The sequence below is a fragment of the Hydra viridissima genome, unplaced genomic scaffold (genome assembly GCF_058129835.1).
Source record: "Hydra viridissima isolate aposymbiotic clone 2 unplaced genomic scaffold, HvirCarnegie_v1 scaffold_3, whole genome shotgun sequence".
Taxonomy (NCBI): domain Eukaryota; kingdom Metazoa; phylum Cnidaria; class Hydrozoa; order Anthoathecata; family Hydridae; genus Hydra; species Hydra viridissima.
In genome coordinates, this window is record NW_028324302.1 from 16,084,906 (window position 1) to 16,103,043 (window position 18,138).

The 18,138-nt window shown below is 25.8% G+C and overlaps 1 protein-coding gene across 6 annotated transcripts; it reads left to right on the plus strand.

Annotated features, from left to right (window-relative positions):
• The first annotated feature begins 353 nt into the window (after positions 1–353).
• On the plus strand, positions 354–16,276 carry LOC145180528 (uncharacterized). 6 transcript variants are annotated; one of them, XM_090081136.1, is made up of 17 exons: positions 354–599; positions 1,709–1,879; positions 4,712–4,871; positions 5,343–5,610; positions 5,730–5,903; positions 7,592–7,791; positions 7,888–8,032; positions 8,233–8,632; positions 11,226–11,363; positions 12,448–12,620; positions 12,733–12,813; positions 13,053–13,307; positions 13,570–13,704; positions 14,570–14,670; positions 14,771–14,873; positions 15,506–15,592; positions 15,939–16,276. In XM_090081136.1, the coding sequence occupies exons 2-17, from the start codon at positions 1,870–1,872 to the stop codon at positions 15,993–15,995; spliced, it is 2,487 nt and encodes an 828-aa protein (XP_089937262.1). In that variant the 5' UTR covers positions 354–599; positions 1,709–1,869; the 3' UTR covers positions 15,996–16,276. The 6 variants fall into 6 exon arrangements, 3 of the variants coding, with proteins under 3 accessions (XP_089937262.1, XP_089937263.1, XP_089937264.1); XR_016450530.1 differs by lacking the exons at positions 15,506–15,592; positions 15,939–16,276 and having other exon boundaries at positions 13,053–13,324; positions 13,549–13,704; positions 14,771–14,819; XR_016450531.1 differs by lacking the exons at positions 15,506–15,592; positions 15,939–16,276 and having other exon boundaries at positions 13,053–13,324; positions 14,771–14,819.
• The last annotated feature ends 1,862 nt before the right edge of the window (positions 16,277–18,138 follow it).

Sequence of the window (18,138 nt, forward strand, 5' to 3'; positions counted from 1 at the left end):
TTTTTTGTTTTTAGCTGAAACACTTTAGCTAATTCTGCTAAGTATACTTTATTTTGAATAAAAGAGTTTTATAGCTAATTACCATATATGCATTATATGTAAGTTTTACCATAAAAGCATAGCATAAATTCTATGCTGCTAAATGCCATATATGCATGGCATTACATACTATGCTCCATATACAGGGTGGTGCAAAAAAAAAGCCACACTAGTTTTTTTAATAAAAACAGCAACAAAAAATGAGTAAGACTCGTATAATAAAAGTATTATAGGACAATTTTGATAAAAATGTTTATAACATCATTGTATATTACATATAATAAAAAGAAATTAGGATTTGTAAAGCATTTTTTAGGTTTCAGCTGTTTTAGTACTTAATTGGCCATCCTTTGTTTTTATGACTTCTGCGCATCTGGAAGGCATACTATCTACAAGTCTTTTTAATAAATCGTTTGGCAAAGCATTCCAACCATCAAGAAGAATTTGGAACAAATCATCTTCATTTGTTGCTCTACGATCTTTCAATTTTCTATCCAATATAGACCAAAGGTTTTCTATTGGATTTAAATCAGGAGACTGTGCTGGCCAAGACATAACTGGTATTAATTTAGATTCTAGATATCTTTTATTCAACCGTGCTGTATGTTTAGGATCGTTATCATGTTGAAAGATGTAGTCACTATTAGGAAAAAGTTCTTTTATACTTGGTCCAAGCTGATTAAGTAAGATTTTATGATACATATGCTGGTCCATGATGCCCTTCACCCGGTAAAGTTTTCCAACTTTGTGTGCACTAAAACAACCCCAAACATTAATCTTTCTGTCATGTTTAATTGTTGCCTTGCATGTTTGGGGGTTGAATTTTTCCCCAATTAATTTCCAACAGTGAGATCGACCATTATAAAACAAAACAAAAGGAGACTTGTCGCTCCAAATAACTTTAGCCCATTGTTCACATGTCCAATCTTTGTGCTCAATGCACCACTTTAATCGTTTTTTTCGATTGATTTCACTAACAAAGGGTTTTTTAATTTGCTTCCCAGAAAAAAAACAACCCGATGCTTTTATTCTGCGAGATATTGTCCACTTTGAGATATTAGTAAGGTTCAAATCTAGTTTTATCTCAGAACATGTGATTTTACAATTTTGACAGCGTTAAGAATGTAGCGATCTTCTTTTTTTGAAGTTTTAGGCTTTCTCCCCGATCAGCAGACCTTTCAGTTTCACCAGTGTGTTTATACTTCTTTACCAATCTACTAATAGTTGAGTTTTCTCGTTTAAAACGCTTTCCAATGCTTCTATGAGACTCTCCTTGGTCAGCAGCTTCAATAATTTGTCCAATTTCTACATCCTTAGATGTTTTCTAAAATATTAAATGTGTCCATATTAATCTTTTTCTTAGATTTTATTTATGTAAATATTAGTTTATATATAAACATACCTTTTCAGTCCTAAATTTTTCACTGACACATCCAATTTTTTTTGTTTTGCTTGATTATACATTTTATACTTAAAATGAAGAAAAAATATTAGTGTGGCTTTTTTTTTGCACCCCACTGTATATATATATATAAGTATACATGTATATAAATTTATATGTATAGACTTTATGATTAACTTTGATTTTAACTTATAATCAATTTTTTGTAATAACAGTTTGTTTTTTTTAAAAATTTTTTGATAATAGTAGTTTTTTTTTGTCTTTCAGAAACATGTAAAGGGATCAATTTAAACAGATTGTTGGCCATTTTATATTGCAACCCACTACAAGTTAAATTATACATTAAACTTTAGTTACTCAGAAAAGACTATGTAAAGAACTTTCAAAATAAATCTTTGATGATGGACCCTTAGTTCAGCTCTTAAAATATGACAGATGGTATTAAACTACTATAACATCTACTTAAATATTTTTGATATTTAAATTTAAGGTTTCATTTATGTGTTTGAAAAATTTTGTTAGAAAAATATTGGTAGTTGATTTAGTTTAGAAGTTGTTTAAGCTTATTTTTTTAAATCAATTTTTCTAATTTTTTTATCCACTAGTTGAATTATTGCAAATGAAAGTTTTTATGGTGAAATTATGAATTCCTGAAATTAACAGAATAAATTGGTGACAATTTTCTGAATTCATTCAATTTTTATACTTGTAAATTTTGTTTTTATCACCAATAAATAAGAAAATAATCATATAATAAAATACATAGCTGATCATTTATATAAACATTTAGAAACAGATATTAAAAGACTTTTGAAGATCAAAAGTTAAAAAGAAAAATAGTTTTAAGTTATTAAATGATCATTTTTTAAATTGTACTTTGAAAATAACTTGATAAGTTTACTTGCTTTCTTTGAAAGCAAGTAAAACCTGAGTTGTTGCAATTCATCTTTATTAATATAATTTATGAAATTTAAATGAAAAAACGCTGATTCATACAAAATTATACTTACAAAGTTACAAAACAATTATTCTACAAAAAATTTTTTTTTAAATAGAGAGATTTCCAAAGAACTTCACAATATAAATGCAACTGTTGTTTTGCTAGTTGCATTTTATTTACTTAAAATGTCATGAGACATCAAAATTATATTTAGTATTTGTGACCATCTCCACTGGATAAACCAATATGGCCATATAAAAAAATTCATTTTGATAATTCTCTTCATTGATTTCAATGATTATGCCATCAATTTGCTTAAATATTTTGAACAAAAATGTGCAAGAAATAAATGTGAAATATTTTTTGAGATGATAGCAAATTTTTAAATAAACATTGGTGCATCAGCTGTCATAATGTCTTATTGTTAATGCCTTGATTCCCTTTGTGTTTGTATATTATGAATAGGGTGTGATTATTAAAAATGAACAATAAAATATGAGTCTGACCTCAAAAATATGCACTTGTGATCACTGGTAGGATATATGCATTATGTAACTATATATAGAATTTAGAAATTATGTTGCTTTAAAATAAATAAATAAATTATAAATTTCTCTTTATATAGTTTCTCATATCATATTGGATTTATATATTTCAAGGTTTCAATGTTTAAAAATTAGTATCTTGCTTGTTTAATAAAACATGTTTACAATGAACAAAAGTTTTTTAATCTAATGCTAAATTATTTTTATTGCTCTTACTAATTGATTTCATTTTCAGTATTATTCTAGTATTATTTTTTGTTCAACTGAGTTGATAATTTTTTTGTATAAAAAAGATATATGCTTTTTTAAAACTACAAGAACTTTGATTATTTAGAATTACAATTAGTTTGCCCTTCAATTTTTTTATTCAAACATTTTTCTTGTTAAAAGTAATAATATCAAAAACTACAATAAAATTTTGGAAATTAGTTAAATAGTTAATTAGTTAATAATGTTAATACATGTAAATCTTTACTATAAAATATTCTGTAATTATTTTATAAAATATTATTGTAAAATAAAGACCTGATCTTGTTTTACATTTTTAAGAAGGAAAATTACATTTTTACATTTTTAAAAGGAAAGTTTATTAAAAATTGTATTGTATTTTTTATTATATATCTGTTTATTTAATTTTTAAAAGGTAATATCATTCTTAAGTTATTATGAAAATGTTTAAAAACGTAAACTTACTATTTTGTGTTTTTTGAAAAGTATTTATTCAATTTAATCTTAATGAAGGACTGCAACTTATGAGATTAAATATGGTTATTGATTATAAATAAAATCTTTTTCAAAGTTTTTAAATAATGTTTTGAAGTTTATAAGCTCAAACTTGCAATAGCAAATAAAATATTATCAATGATTTTTCTACTTTCCTCTTTTAAGTCTTTTTAAGTTTATTTTTGGAAATCTTTAAAAAAAGCTCGTTTCTTGTTTTTTGCATGATTATTTCTGAATTTATTTAAATATTAGTTACTTTAAATTTAAGATATAACAGTTGCCTGAGCAACTGTTTTTGAAGTTTTTGAAGTTTTTTAAATTGTTAACATAGATAAAAAAGTATTAAAAATACAAAAGTTAATCTTGATGATGTGGTTTAATGGAGAGGTTTGACAAGTAATTACCCAAGTAGGAATTTAAAAACACAGTTTTTCTCGAAATAGCTTCTGTGTTTTTAAATTCCTACCCAAGTAGGAATTTAAAAACACAGAAGCTATTTCAAGAAAAAAAGTTTTATTGAAGTTTTACTAAATTTATAGTTTAACAAAAATAATCCAATTAGTTATTGTATTAAATGACCTATTAAAATTTGCTAAATATTTTCTTCTCAATAAGTATCATTTTTAAAAAAAGACCCTCAATAATTGGGCTTCATTTTAGTTACATATTTTTGTGTGTTTACTTTTAAACTTACTGATAGACTTAAAATTCTTTTGATTTGATGAGCAGGTTTTATGTCATATCTAGTTTGTAAAAACTACTGAATTATTATTTAAACTAAAACTGAAAATGGGTTATTTGGGTGTTTTTCTCATACTCAGAATTATTTTATGATTGTAGTTTTTCAAAGAAATTATAATCCTTTAACAAGTTGACATTATGATTATGAGGTCAAACAAATTAGAGTTTCGTGCTTATTGTGAAATTAAATTTCAAAATTTTAACTCCAATACAACCTACCAATTTTTCCTTCTTTTAAAACTTTTTTTTTTTTGTTTGTTTAATCTACTTTATATCTTTTATTTTAACTTAAGTTAAAGATTAGAATTTCTTTTACTTTAGTGTCTTCAGAAAACTTATTTCAGTGTGTTGCCAATGAACTAGTGTTATCAATTAAAAGAAAACAGTTTGATGCAGCAAACGACATCATAAAAGTTTTGTGCAACTATAATAAATCAGTTGGTGAGCTAGTTATAGATATCTGCTGTTGTACTAAAAACAGGTATATTGTTAATTATTATTCATGGCCTTTTTTTTTTTTTTTTTTTTTTTTTTTGTAAAAAAAATGATATTTAATGATAATTATTATGATGATCATAATTGTAAGTTTTAAAAGTTGTTAAAAGTAACATAAAAATTTCACTCCAAAATGAATTACTGTTTTTAGTTAATTTTTTTATTGATTTTTTTTGTTTGTTTGTTAAAAACTTTTTTAAGAAATTTTTTTTAAATAACCAATAAAAGCTGTTTGATTGTTTGAACTCTTCTGACCTGACAAGATTGTAATTTTTTAGTTGAAAACAAGAAAATTATATCCTAATTACATTCTAAAGATTGATATACAAAAAATTTTCATATATATAATGCAGCTAACCTATCCTTGTTACTGTGATCTGCCATTTATCTGTGATATACTCATAGAGTTTTTGTGTATTAATTACATATTGTTTCATCAATATTTTTTTATCAATAGGCATTTATGCAAACAGTTTGAAGATGCCAATATTAGTACTGGTGACTTTTTGTGTCTTTCAAAAGATGCATTAGAGCATCATACTGAAGAGAAAACAGATACTTTAAATTTTTTTTCAAATCAATGGGCAAACTCACAGACACTTCTTATGGAAAGTTTCTGCTGTTACTTGTCTCCATGGTTGGACCTTTTAAAAGATATATTTGAATGTTCATTAGTTTCAAAGTTTCTGACAGAAGAAATTCCTGGAAATAGTCTTAAAAAACATGTGAAAAGATCATTTTTCTTAGTTGTTAAATTTTATTAAAATTGGCAAGTAAATATGAGTGCATCTTATTGTATTTTTTTAACAATATTTTTATTATAATAATTTTGTTTAAATTTTAGATCAAGAATTTGAAGTTGCTAAAAACTGAGGTCTGCAAATTAGTTTCACATTATGAAAAAGGATTCACTTATGCAATCTCATATGATGATAAAATAAGAGTTTACATAGACAATCTTTTTAATGCTGTAAATCTCTTAAAAGGAAGTTATGCTAAAGTGGTTAAGCTTGTTAAGGTAAAAATTGAAATGAGTGCCTTGATTTATGTTAAAATGACTATTTCTATATGAGTATATATTCAGCTTTGTTAAGAAGAAATATTTTCACTAATTTTATTAGTGATCATTCATTTAAAATTAACCAACATAATAAAGCTTGTAAGATTAACCAATCATATGATGTTTTGTTTCAAATATAATTTAACTTGATTTATTTTTCATCTTTGTTTATATTTCCTATACTTATGTTTTTATTTCGTTAACAATTATTTTTATAATTATTATGTTTTTTTTCCAGTATAAATTCTTGTCTTCCAGTATAATTTTTTTAATTAGTCAAGTCAACATGAGAAAGATTTACATAGCAGCAAGTTTTGACTATCCATAGTTATGGTTGATTGCTTATCTTTTATTATGAACATCAGAACACAACTTCCTATCATTTGCTTTAAGCTAAATAGCCTAAAAGTTGTAATCACTTGTGTCAAATTATTTTGTTGTAACCAATTTAACATTTGTTTATTATTTCCAAGAAATTGCAAATTTTTAAATTTAATTACAGTTTAAAGAATAAGACTATATGATGTAATATATTCTATAATTTCAGATCAACTATACTTTTTTTACGATGACCTTTCTAATGTAATACCTTCTGCTGGGGACCATTATTTTTATATTGTTGTTATTGTTTTATGGCAATTGTTTTACTTGAGTTAATTTTCTATTTTGCAAATAAATCAAATATTTTTAAAAAATTTATGAATTTTTAAGAAATTTGAGTTTTTCTGGTGTCAGTTTTTTTGCAGGCCTAGTACAATACACTAAAGATGAAAAGGTATAAACTGTGGTAACATAAATATAGCAAAATGTAATTTTAATATACAATAAGTTTCATAAGATCTTTAGTAAAAAGTATAAACATTATTAGGAAGCTCATTGATACACTTTGATTCTGGTTTTAAAGGTGTATCAGAAAAATGCTTATTACATCAAGTGGATCTTAATTACAATTTTATCTGCTGATTCAGCAATTTAATTTTCAACTCAGTGATAGAAGTGGTGTTCACCATATATTTATATAGCATCAAAATTTTCAAGTTTTTAATGTTTGTATTTGATAAAATATCAATCTTAGTCTTCTCTCAAAGAGGTTGCTAGTTCTGGAATTGTGAAATAAAATCCTAATATAATGAAGAGAAGCATTGGTGATCTCCCAAAGAGTTAAGAGAAACTCACTGCAAACCCTAAATATATACAAGAGATCAATTTAAACTATTACAGATAAAAACAAACTATTTGGAGTTCTTAAAAATAGTTGTAGTTTATTACCCCTTTGGATGTTCATGCTCTAAGGTCATCTACACAGATACATAGAGTTGACTGTCTTAGAGTTGTTGAGAAACTGTTTATTCTCTTGGTTTATCCAAGTTTTACCTTACTAACTATGATCATTTTTTTTATAAAAATTAAACATTAAAGTACAAAAAGAAATTATAATAGTAATAATTATATTTTTTCTTTTTACCAATATTTTTTTGTTATTAGTATAATCAATAAATGTTTTTAATTGCTTTTTTTTTTGTTATAATTGCTTTAATAATTGCTTTTTAATAATAATTTAATAATAATTGCTTATTAATAATAATTGCTTTTTTTTTATTAACATTTTAATTGCTAATAATGTTTTTGCGATTGTATTACTTTAGAAGTGGAACACTTTGAATATCAAGCTAGTTGATTGTCTTAACTTCAATTTATGGATGTTCTATTGTGCTCACTTTTTTCAGAAAGTTTTGTTTTATTTGGATATTGTTTGTCACTCAGTGAGCAAAAATGATTTGAACTTTAAATTTATTCAGAGTTTACATAAACAATGGCTTTCTCTTGGGAAACAAGCTTTAATAAGGTTGGTTGGGCATAAATGCTAATATTTTTAAAAAGGTTTTGCTTTCTTGAGTCATTCTGCAAGAATACTTTTAATGATGATTTCTTCTTGCATTAGTTGTACCTCAATTACCTCATCAGAATTAATCAAAGATCAGATTGCAGCATTAGAAGTTAGTTTGATTAAGATACATGACAATTTAACATCAACACCAGTTGAAAGATGTCTTTCAATTATTGCAATATATGAATGGAAAATGAAGGTGGAATTTGTTCTTTCTTTTTTTTTTAAACTGATTTTGTTAAGCATAAAAGTTGTTATTATTTGTAAAAAAAAAAAAAAAAAAAAAAAACGAAGAGATTAGTTAATTATATTAACATATAATAATAATAATTGCAATGATAAAAATCCTCAATTAACAATTTTTTTTTGATAAAAAATCAATGTCAATTTTTTCTTCAGATATTTAATTTATCAAGAACAGCTTATTTGATATGTAAAGATGTGTCAATACCTGTGGATGATTTGGTTGCTGCTGCATGCAACTGGGTGGTATCATCATCATCATCATCATCATCATCATCATCATCATCATCATCATCATCATCATCATCATCATCATCATCGCCATCGCCATCAGATCTTGATAAACTGTTGTCAGTTGAAAACAAAAATTTTTCAGCAAAACCACTTAAAAAAATGAAAATAATTTTTAAAAAAAAACTGGAGCGCATTCGAATTCATGCATGTCTAGCAGTTGGAAAAGTTGCTTCTCAATCTGATATTCACAGAGTGTTAGTGATCCTTGATACCTTGGATGAAATATCAAATGAAATTTTGTCTATTTGTTGGAGAAAAAAAGGTGCATAGTTACTTTTTTCAATTCTTAAAAAAATAAATAAAATGGTTAAATTCATGAAAATTATTAAATCTTTTAAGAACGCATCTAATAGTCTTAAAATTTGCTGATTTTTGCAATATTGCAAGATTTAAGCATTTCATATCCCAAGCTTTCAATAAGACTTTTTAAATTTTGAAATAAATTTGGTTATACTTAACATCATCATTGGAACTTTATTTATAAAAAAGAATGAGGCATACAAATAATTACATGAAGATAATTTACAGAATCACACATAAAATAATTACATCAAGATAATTCACAATCATTATCATTAGATATATGATATATCGCGATATTAGAATTGTTTTGTTCTCTCTCCGATTTTAAATGTTGAGAGAAAATTTTTGATTTTTCTCTGTAAGTAAAAATTACTTAAAATTCAGAATCACACATAAATAAAGTCCAGTGAGATTAGAAATAAAACAGGCAAAAAGATAGATTGCTTTTTTAGTGTTTTCAATCTGTTCTGGCATGTATTTGGTATACTGAATCCATTAATGTTATCCATTTTATTCATCTATTGGTTTTTGCTAAAGTATAAAAATGCTTATTTATTTAGTTATAATCAACTTTTAAATAGAATTATTGGTCCGTTAATGATCAGAAAAGATTTCGAAAAAAAACTTACATTTTCCTTGTGGTGAATCCTTGCTATCATAAAAACACTAAATTTTTGAGTGTCTCCACAGCAATAGCCATTAAATGATGGTGTGCACATTGCAATAAGTAATCTTAATTTAGACTTGATGTCTTATCGTTTAATATAAATAGCTTTAAAAATATAAATAAAAACATCTTTATAAAAAACTCTTCAAACTGAGGTATATTAAATCAACAATGTAAGTTAAAAAGAAGTAAAATTTTTAGAAAAATTTATCTGGATCAGTTTATATATCAGTTAATCTTTAGCTAGTGAGTTTATAATATTGAATTAAGAAAATTATTATCTTACTTGGTAAATAAATGTTGTAGATTAGCATTCTTGTAAATAAAAAGTAGACGAAAAAGATTCAATCTGAGAAGTTATTTCAGAGAAAATTTTAACTTTGACATAAAATGTTTGAGGTAATATATCTCAACTCATCTTGTTAGGCTTTTGAAATGCTGGCCTCTAAATTAAATGAGAAGAATTTACTTCATTCTTGAAGCAAAGTTTTGTTTTATCATAGAAGAGAGAAATATTGGCTACTTTTTTCTATTAAGAAAACATATTACTCTGTTGAAATGTTAAAGGCCTTCAAAATAAGTATGGCTATGAGAACTTATTATAAATGTGTAAAGTTTTTTGATTGAGAGCAAAGTGATTGCAAAATCTTTTTTTTTTTTTTTTTTTTTTTTTTTTTTGTCTTTTGGGGAGCAGAGCTAAAAATTACTACTGAATAAAAGAAGAATAAGGTTGAGAAAAGTTGTTTATTAAAGAACAAAGTATTTTTTATAAGACTTAGATTGACAGGGACAAAGTTATCTACTCCCCACTTCATATTGCAATTGGTCTTACACTTGCAATTTGTGAAGGTATTAAAGAGTAGCCTTATTTTTTGGATATTTATTAAATATCAAGTATCTCAGTAAGTGTTTTTGCTGGTCACCTTGTAAGAAAGATATAGAAGAATAACATTTCCTAGATTTAAAGGATAATATCGAATCTTCTTTATGGTCTTTGTATTTTGTAATAGTTTAAAAGTTTTTAACGCTGACAACTTCTTTTATTAGTTAAGATCACAATCTCTATTTTTAATATGCTTGGCAATAACATAAGAATAAAGATTTATTGCCTGTTCACTACCACTTAGAAAGTTTTCCTATAAAAAAACAACAATGCTTTAAGTGAAGATTAAATAGAAAGATTCCAACAGAACATTAAAACTATGGATGTTAAGTAAGGTGTTATAGATACACATTGGCTGGTTACTGTTGAAACCTTTAGCAGGGCTGTCCTAGTAAATCCTGCTGTTATAAAACATTCAAAAAGGCTTTATGTTTGTTGAATTACAAGTAATACTTTACATAATTTAATGATTGTTTTCTCCTAAATCATGAGCTTAAATTACAAAATAAGGTTAATTTTGAAATCAGCATGTCAAAAAAACAGTTTTAAAAGGTACCAAAATGGCCAGTGTCATACTTAGTTGGAATTAAAGGACCTGCTTTGTTCTATTGAGTGAATAAGAGATAAAAAAAAACAAAATAGCTTTCTGTAAATGCTTGTATTTGAGGACTGAAGTTTTGAATTTATAACTCAAAAGTCAACAAATGTTAAGACTATTAGTTAATGCCTAAGACGTTTTTACATGGAATTCCACATTCCATTCTTTGCTTACAACAAAGAAACTTACAGTTTATTTATGATAAAATTATGTGTATGAACAAAATAAAATTCTCACAAACCAGTTTAGCTGTCTGTATTTTTAAAATTCTAATTAATGAGAAAATATTAAACTTTTTCATATTGTTTTTAGTCATTCAGTTTTCTACTTTTTTATATTAATATCAATGTATCAAATTTAGTTGAATAATGAAAATCTTATTCTGTTTACATCTTACATAACAGCATCCTACAATATTGAAACTTGTGAATTGTGGTTTCAGTCATTGGTTCATTTTTTAAAATTGAAGTGGATTGTAACTGTCAACTCTATGCTGTTTGAAATCAGAAAGCTTGAATATGTCCGACTCTCTGCTGTATCAGGTAATTAGTTATGTTATGAGTTTTAGAATCAATAATTGTTTTAGAATTTTTATATAATTCATTTTTATTATATATCTGTTTATTTAATTTTTAAAAGGTAATATCATTCTTAAGTTATTATGAAAATGTTTAAAAACGTAAACTTACTATTTTGTGTTTTTTGAAAAGTATTTATTCAATTTAATCTTAATGAAGGACTGCAACTTATGAGATTAAATATGGTTATTGATTATAAATAAAATCTTTTTCAAAGTTTTTAAATAATGTTTTGAAGTTTATAAGCTCAAACTTGCAATAGCAAATAAAATATTATCAATGATTTTTCTACTTTCCTCTTTTAAGTCTAAATTAATTATAATTGTTAATTACCAGAATTAAGTGTCTGTGAAAGTAGTTTTTTCTACATTAGTCTTTAAGGATAAATAGAATTTTCTGAAATTTATTAAAATAAAACTATTTATGTGTTTAAAATAGACAAGTTTATATACATACATAAATTTGTAGTTACAAACTTTTATATAAAAAAAAGTTTAGCAGTTTTAATTGAATAGCAATTTTGTGCAATTTCTTGAAAGGTCAAATAAAATAGCATCACAATTTTTTTTTTCTGGAATCTTGTTATTTTATTTCTAAATATGTAAATTATTTTAATTTCAATTTATTTCAAATGGCTGATGTAGAAAATTGTGTTTCATTTGTACCAAAAAACCAATCATCAATCCTTACATTTAGTAATAATACTTATTTTTTCATTGTTTTCATCAAACTCAGGTAGAGAGAGAGTTTGATGAAAAGATATTCAAAATTAAACTGCATTTTTCAGGATGAAAAGAGTTTGTTAAATTTAGCTTTTGATAGCATTATTAGTACAGAAAACAGAAACAAAGCTTTGAAATAGTCATCTAAAACATCTTAGCTGAAGGGGTTTTTACATTAATATCTAACTTTTCAACTGTAATTACATGTTAGATTTCTCAATAAGGCCCATTATTGAAGGACGCAAGCACATTTATGACATTCATATTTAAATGAGAAAAAAACTTTTTGATTTTTTTACATTGATATTATATTTTATAAATTTAAGCTATTATAAGACACCTTCATTCTGCGCATGATGTTAGCTCTTCCCAAGAATTTCAAGAAGTAATAAATGAAAATCCAAATATAATATCTATTAAACCTTCAAACACTAGTTTGCCTTCGTCATTTCTGTGTAACAACAAAATCTCTTCAAATTTCTTGGACACCGTACTGAAGGTGAAATTTGTAGAGTTTTTTTTTTTTAATCATTTTTACTTGTTGTAATTGTTTACATACTATTAAATGAGCTCTTATGTGTAATTAATATACCAGTAATTTTCTGAATTAGTCTGAAGAAAAACTAGATTCGTTAATTGTTGAAACAAACTGCAACAAAGAGCAAGTTGTTAAAACTCAGTTGTTTTCTCAAGTGAGTTGCATTAATTATAAATTTTAATAACTGAAAAAGAATTAATAAAACTAGTTATAAACTTTCCACAATAAGTTTTTTACTTCTTTTAATTACTAAGCACTTTCACTATTATTATTTGTTTTATTTACTGATTCTATTTCCTTTTCTTATTTTACATATGTCTTAGTCTTCAAAGAACTATCTTTTAAAGACTTTTGTTCAAAATAAAATTATCCAACAGCTTTGATTTTTTGTAGCTTCCTGAAAATGATTTTCAAGAAAACAAGAAAGAACAGAAACAAGGATTAGAACTTGTTACAGAAAACCATGAAAGTCATTTGGAATCTTCAGATGTACCTATTTCTTTAGATAAAGCTAAAAAACTTCTAAGAAAAATGTCACCACAAGTGAAACTGAAGGGTAATATTGCTAAAAATCATAATTTATTGTTACCATTAAATGATATACAAGCATTTGAGGAACTATGTAGCAGCAGTTCAACTATTGTTTCTGTGAGTTTTCACTATGTGTGAGTTTACATTTTTATTAGTGCTGAAAGTACTTAAAGCAATTTTTTTATATTGTTTTTTAAGCATTTTTTTTTTGATTTTTTTTGTGATCAGTTTTTGGTGGGTTTTTTTTTTGTGGCATTTTTTATCTTAAAAATTTCTAATCCAATAGGATAAATTTGTAATTTGCAACAAAAATCAATGTTCATTTTTTAAGAATCAAAAAACTTCTAACAACTTTTAGTTTACACTATATTGGATGTAGGTGGCTGATCAGACACTTCAAACTGAAGTATGTCAGTGGGAAAGTAAAAAAAAATCAATCATTCAAATTGTAAAACAAATGTTACATCAAATGGTTGTGATGGATGAATTTTTAAATGGACAAGGAAACTTGAAAGTTAGTTTTTTTTATTTTTCAATTTAAGAGAGACTTGGAAGGCTTTGCACAGTAAATGTGACTAGTTCACTTTGTTCACCTTAAATTACTTAACCTGCATGTTTCTCCCTTCTGCAAGCAACATTTTTGTGTGGCTTGGTACAGTGGTTATGGCAGTTTTACTTACATTCTAAATAGCCTCAACATGCAATTTGTATGATTCAATAACTCAAATAAATTGAGTTATTGAATCATACAAATTTTGAGAAAATCTAAAGAAATCTTTAGAAAACTTAAAATATTATGCCTATTAAAGCTGATGTCTATAAAAACTGGTGCCTAGATTATGGTTTGTTACTTCTGGTGTATGGAGTGCTAGCTCTAAACACCTTTTCAAATGGAAATATTCATAGCTGTATTTTTTGTCTCATAATTAGCTGGACACTTTTTTCTTGTTTAGAAGAAGATGTCAAAGAGCACATTGTGGAATGCTCTTTGAAATGAACCCATTATGAAATTTACTTTTTCATTTAATTATGAAATTTACATTTTCTCAAAATAATTTCTTATTCCTGAGTAAACATTTTCTTGTAATTTGAATAAACAGTTTTTTTACTTTGCTCATCAAATTTTTTAACATAATTATTAAAAGTTGTAACTGAATGTTCAAACACTTTATTACTTTGATTAAGCATCTTTTGCTTTTTTTATTTTCCACTCTTTAATTGGTTTATTTGTTTTGGAGCCTTCTTTTCTCTTATATGGAAAAGGAATTTTAATGAGAATACAGAAAAAAATTCTGGGTAACTGAGTCTCCCAGTTTCCTGTACATTTTTCTAAAAACTATTTCCAAAGGTTTTTTTAGAAAAAATAAACTTGAGTTTAGACAGTGGATGATTTAATACTTGAAGCAAAAGCCATTGCTGTAAACGCTCAAAAAGTCGCTTCATTTTTAACTTTATCAACTGCTCAAAACTCATTAAAAAGGTTTGTACTTATTTAATTTTTATTTTCTAATTAATGTTGTTTTCTTACAGTTTTCTTTTTTTCTTACCAGTTTTTTATAATCTTCTTTTTTTTTTTTTAGTTGTGAGAAAGAATTGAAGTTTTTTGCTGAGCGTATTATCACATTTAGCACACAATTAAAAATTGTTGCTTCTGTGAAATCTGAAGCTGGTCATGAGAAAACGGTATGTTTTAATCTTTATTTTTCTTAGATTAGTTTCCTCTTTTAAGTCAAAGGCGCAGCTTTTATGCATAATTACACCAAGCTAATTTTATTTTTGCTCAAAATTATGTAAATATTCTTCATTGTAATTGATAGTCAGTCACCCCTACAAAAGTCACCCCTACAAAAGCTGTGTGTTTAAAAAGTTGGAGATGTTAAATGTACTTTGTGCATGTTTAAAAAAGTATACTTACATTTACAACAGAAGAAAAATTATGACAAAATTAATAAGTATGAAATAAAAATGAGATTTTCAATAGAAACCCTTATCACAGAAGTCTATGTTTTGGTAGGTTATACAGGAGTTACTTCTTTACTAACTTGGTTGTGTACTTTGGAATGTTTCAGGCATTGAAGTAGTTGTTGCAAAGTAATTTGTTATCCGCTTGTGACTTAAATTTACTTTATCATCATTTTGGCTTTGCAATAGAGATATAAATGTATATTTTTACTATCTTTATTTAAGCACCTGTTATATGTGTGACTTTTTAAAGTAAGACTTAAAAATTGTGATTGACTGTATATATAGTTAAAATAAGAATTTAGTTCTTTATTAAATAACCAAAAAAAATAATGAAAGTTTGGTTTTTTAAGGCTGATGCTGTGTTAATAAAAAATGTTGAAAATTTAATGAAAGCAGTGGTTGATGGTGTAAAATGTGCTGGGGCTGTTGATTTAAATGTAAGTTTATGTCTACATACAGAATGTTAGATCTTCATTATACAGTATGTTTTAGCAGTTATCAATTCACTGAGTTTTAACTGTTTTTTAAAGTTTTATTTTCTACTGTCTCATTTTAAAACTATTCCAACATTGTGTGTATGATATTTCAGGGGGAATATTTCGAAATTTTTGATAAATGCATTTTTTTCACAAACCTAATTACCTTAAAACTATCAGAGCTGGTTTTTCCTCGCTTAGGTTAGAGTAATTATAACATCCCGGAACTTCAACTAACAGTAATTTTGATTGCCAATAATTAAAATTTGCATTAATGCCGTTGAATAATTTAATAGCTTTATATTAGATGGATGCCAGTGAAATAGGTAATCATCAGATAGATGTAATCAACAGAGAAATGTAATCATCAGATAGTCGTTATCATCAGATTCGTCATTTCGGAAGGGAAGCATGAAACTGATTGAAAACTAAAACGTTGCAACTTTTCCCAACTAAAAAACGCTTAAATTGGCTAATTTGGAACTTTATCAAAATGATACTCCTAAACTCAAGATGATACTCCTAAACTCAAAATGATACTCCTAAACTCAAAATGATACTCCTAAACGGTTTATATCAAGTGCTATAACAGCTTTTTAAGTTTTTTTATTAATTTTAAACTTGAATTTATTTATAACATATAAATTAAAAAGTTATGACGTTTACATTTTCTGTAAAATTTTATTTTTATTTTTTTCTATTTTTAAACTTTTTTAAAATTTTATTTATTTCTTAGCGCATTTTTAATAATATTTTTTTAATTTTATAGTGAATTTCCATTATTTCGTTTGTTTTTTTGTTTTTTTCTTCAATTTTGTAGTCAATATTTTTTGGTCATTTTTTTAAAAATTTTGTAGTCAATTTTTATACAGGACTTTTAAATTATGGTTTGCTTTTTAATTAAGTTTGTTAAAATGATATTTGAAGAAAACATTTCTTATATTTAATATGTTAGAACGCTATTTTTTTTGAAGAATTTTTTTTCATAAAATTATTTACTTTTTTTCAATAAACTGATAATAAATGTTTGATAAATGCAAAATAAATCATATAGCAATAAAAGTTCTAATAGTAAAAGTAGGAGAATTTTTTAAAATATAACATGGGTAGAATGTTAATTTCTTTCTATATTACGAATAGTTTATTAAATTTTCTCTTTTCTTCAAATAATTAAACAATACTCGAATTTTTGAAGGAAATTTGTAGTCATTTTTAGCCCTATAAAAGTAGATGGGGAGCGTGATTTGCAGAAAACTATAAAAGTAGATGGGGAGCGTGATTTGCAGAAAACTATAAAAGTAGATGGGGAGCGTGATTTGCAGAAAACTATAAAAGTAGATGGGGAGCGTGGTTTGTAGAAAACTATAAAAGTAGATGGGGAGCGTGGTTTGTAGAAAACTAAAAGTAGATGGGGAGCGTGGTTTGTAGAAAACTAAAAGTAGATGGGGAGCGTGGTTTGTAGAAAACTAAAAGTAGATGGGGAGCGTGGTTTGTAGAAAACTAAAAGTAAATGGGGAAAGTTTTTAGTTCAAAATTTTAACAATTTATTTGTATCAATAAAAAGCCGAAATTGCTTGAGCAATACTTCGCTGCACAACTAAGATCTACTTTTTAGTATCAAAGATTAAACTCGTCTCTTAATTTTTCTTCGAAAGATTATATAAGAACCATGTTACACGAGAGGCTAAATTGTTTGTTTTGTCACTTGACACCCTGATCCACTTGTGTCTTCAATTGCTTGGCTTATTACTAGTGAAAAATGCTCTTCATCTATTAGTTGCAACAAACAAAGTTTTAAATAAATTTCCTTTAAGACATTTCAAGTTTGACAGGATCTCAAACGCGTGCTTGAAAATTTTAAATTTATTTTACGCGTTTTATTTAAGAAGCTGTTTGAAGTCGGAGATTACTAAGCTAAACTTCAAACTGAAATTAAACTTGAGTCGCGGTTGATTCTTGCATTCTGGGATATTGTTATAAAAAATATTGCTTTTCTTTAAAATTTTTTGATTCAAACGTTATAAAAAAAATTACCAATAAAAACTTTGAAATTTTCCGACGTGTATACCGACAGACTGATTTTCCGACGTACATACCGACAGACAGAACATTTAACAACAAAGCATCGACATTTGGCTTTTCCATTAATAACGAATAAAGTACAAATTTCTATATCAGTCTTTTAACTCTTTACTGGGCCTTATTGCCATATGGCAATAACCAAAAAAAAAAAAAAATGTTAAAACTAATATTAAAACAAATATTAGAACCAATCATTTGGCCTTCGCAATTCTAAATTTTTAATGTTTCGTGATTTTTACATAATATAAGCATTTTTAAACTCAATAAAGTCATAATTGGAGTTTGCATCATAATGGATTATTATATTCAATTCAAATATCTGTGTTTGTTTTTCAGTTCAGTTAAATGTGTGCTCAGTTCTTTACTTATAACTTTTTCCACTTTATATAGACATCTTTTAGTAGTTATATATAGTTTAGTATTCG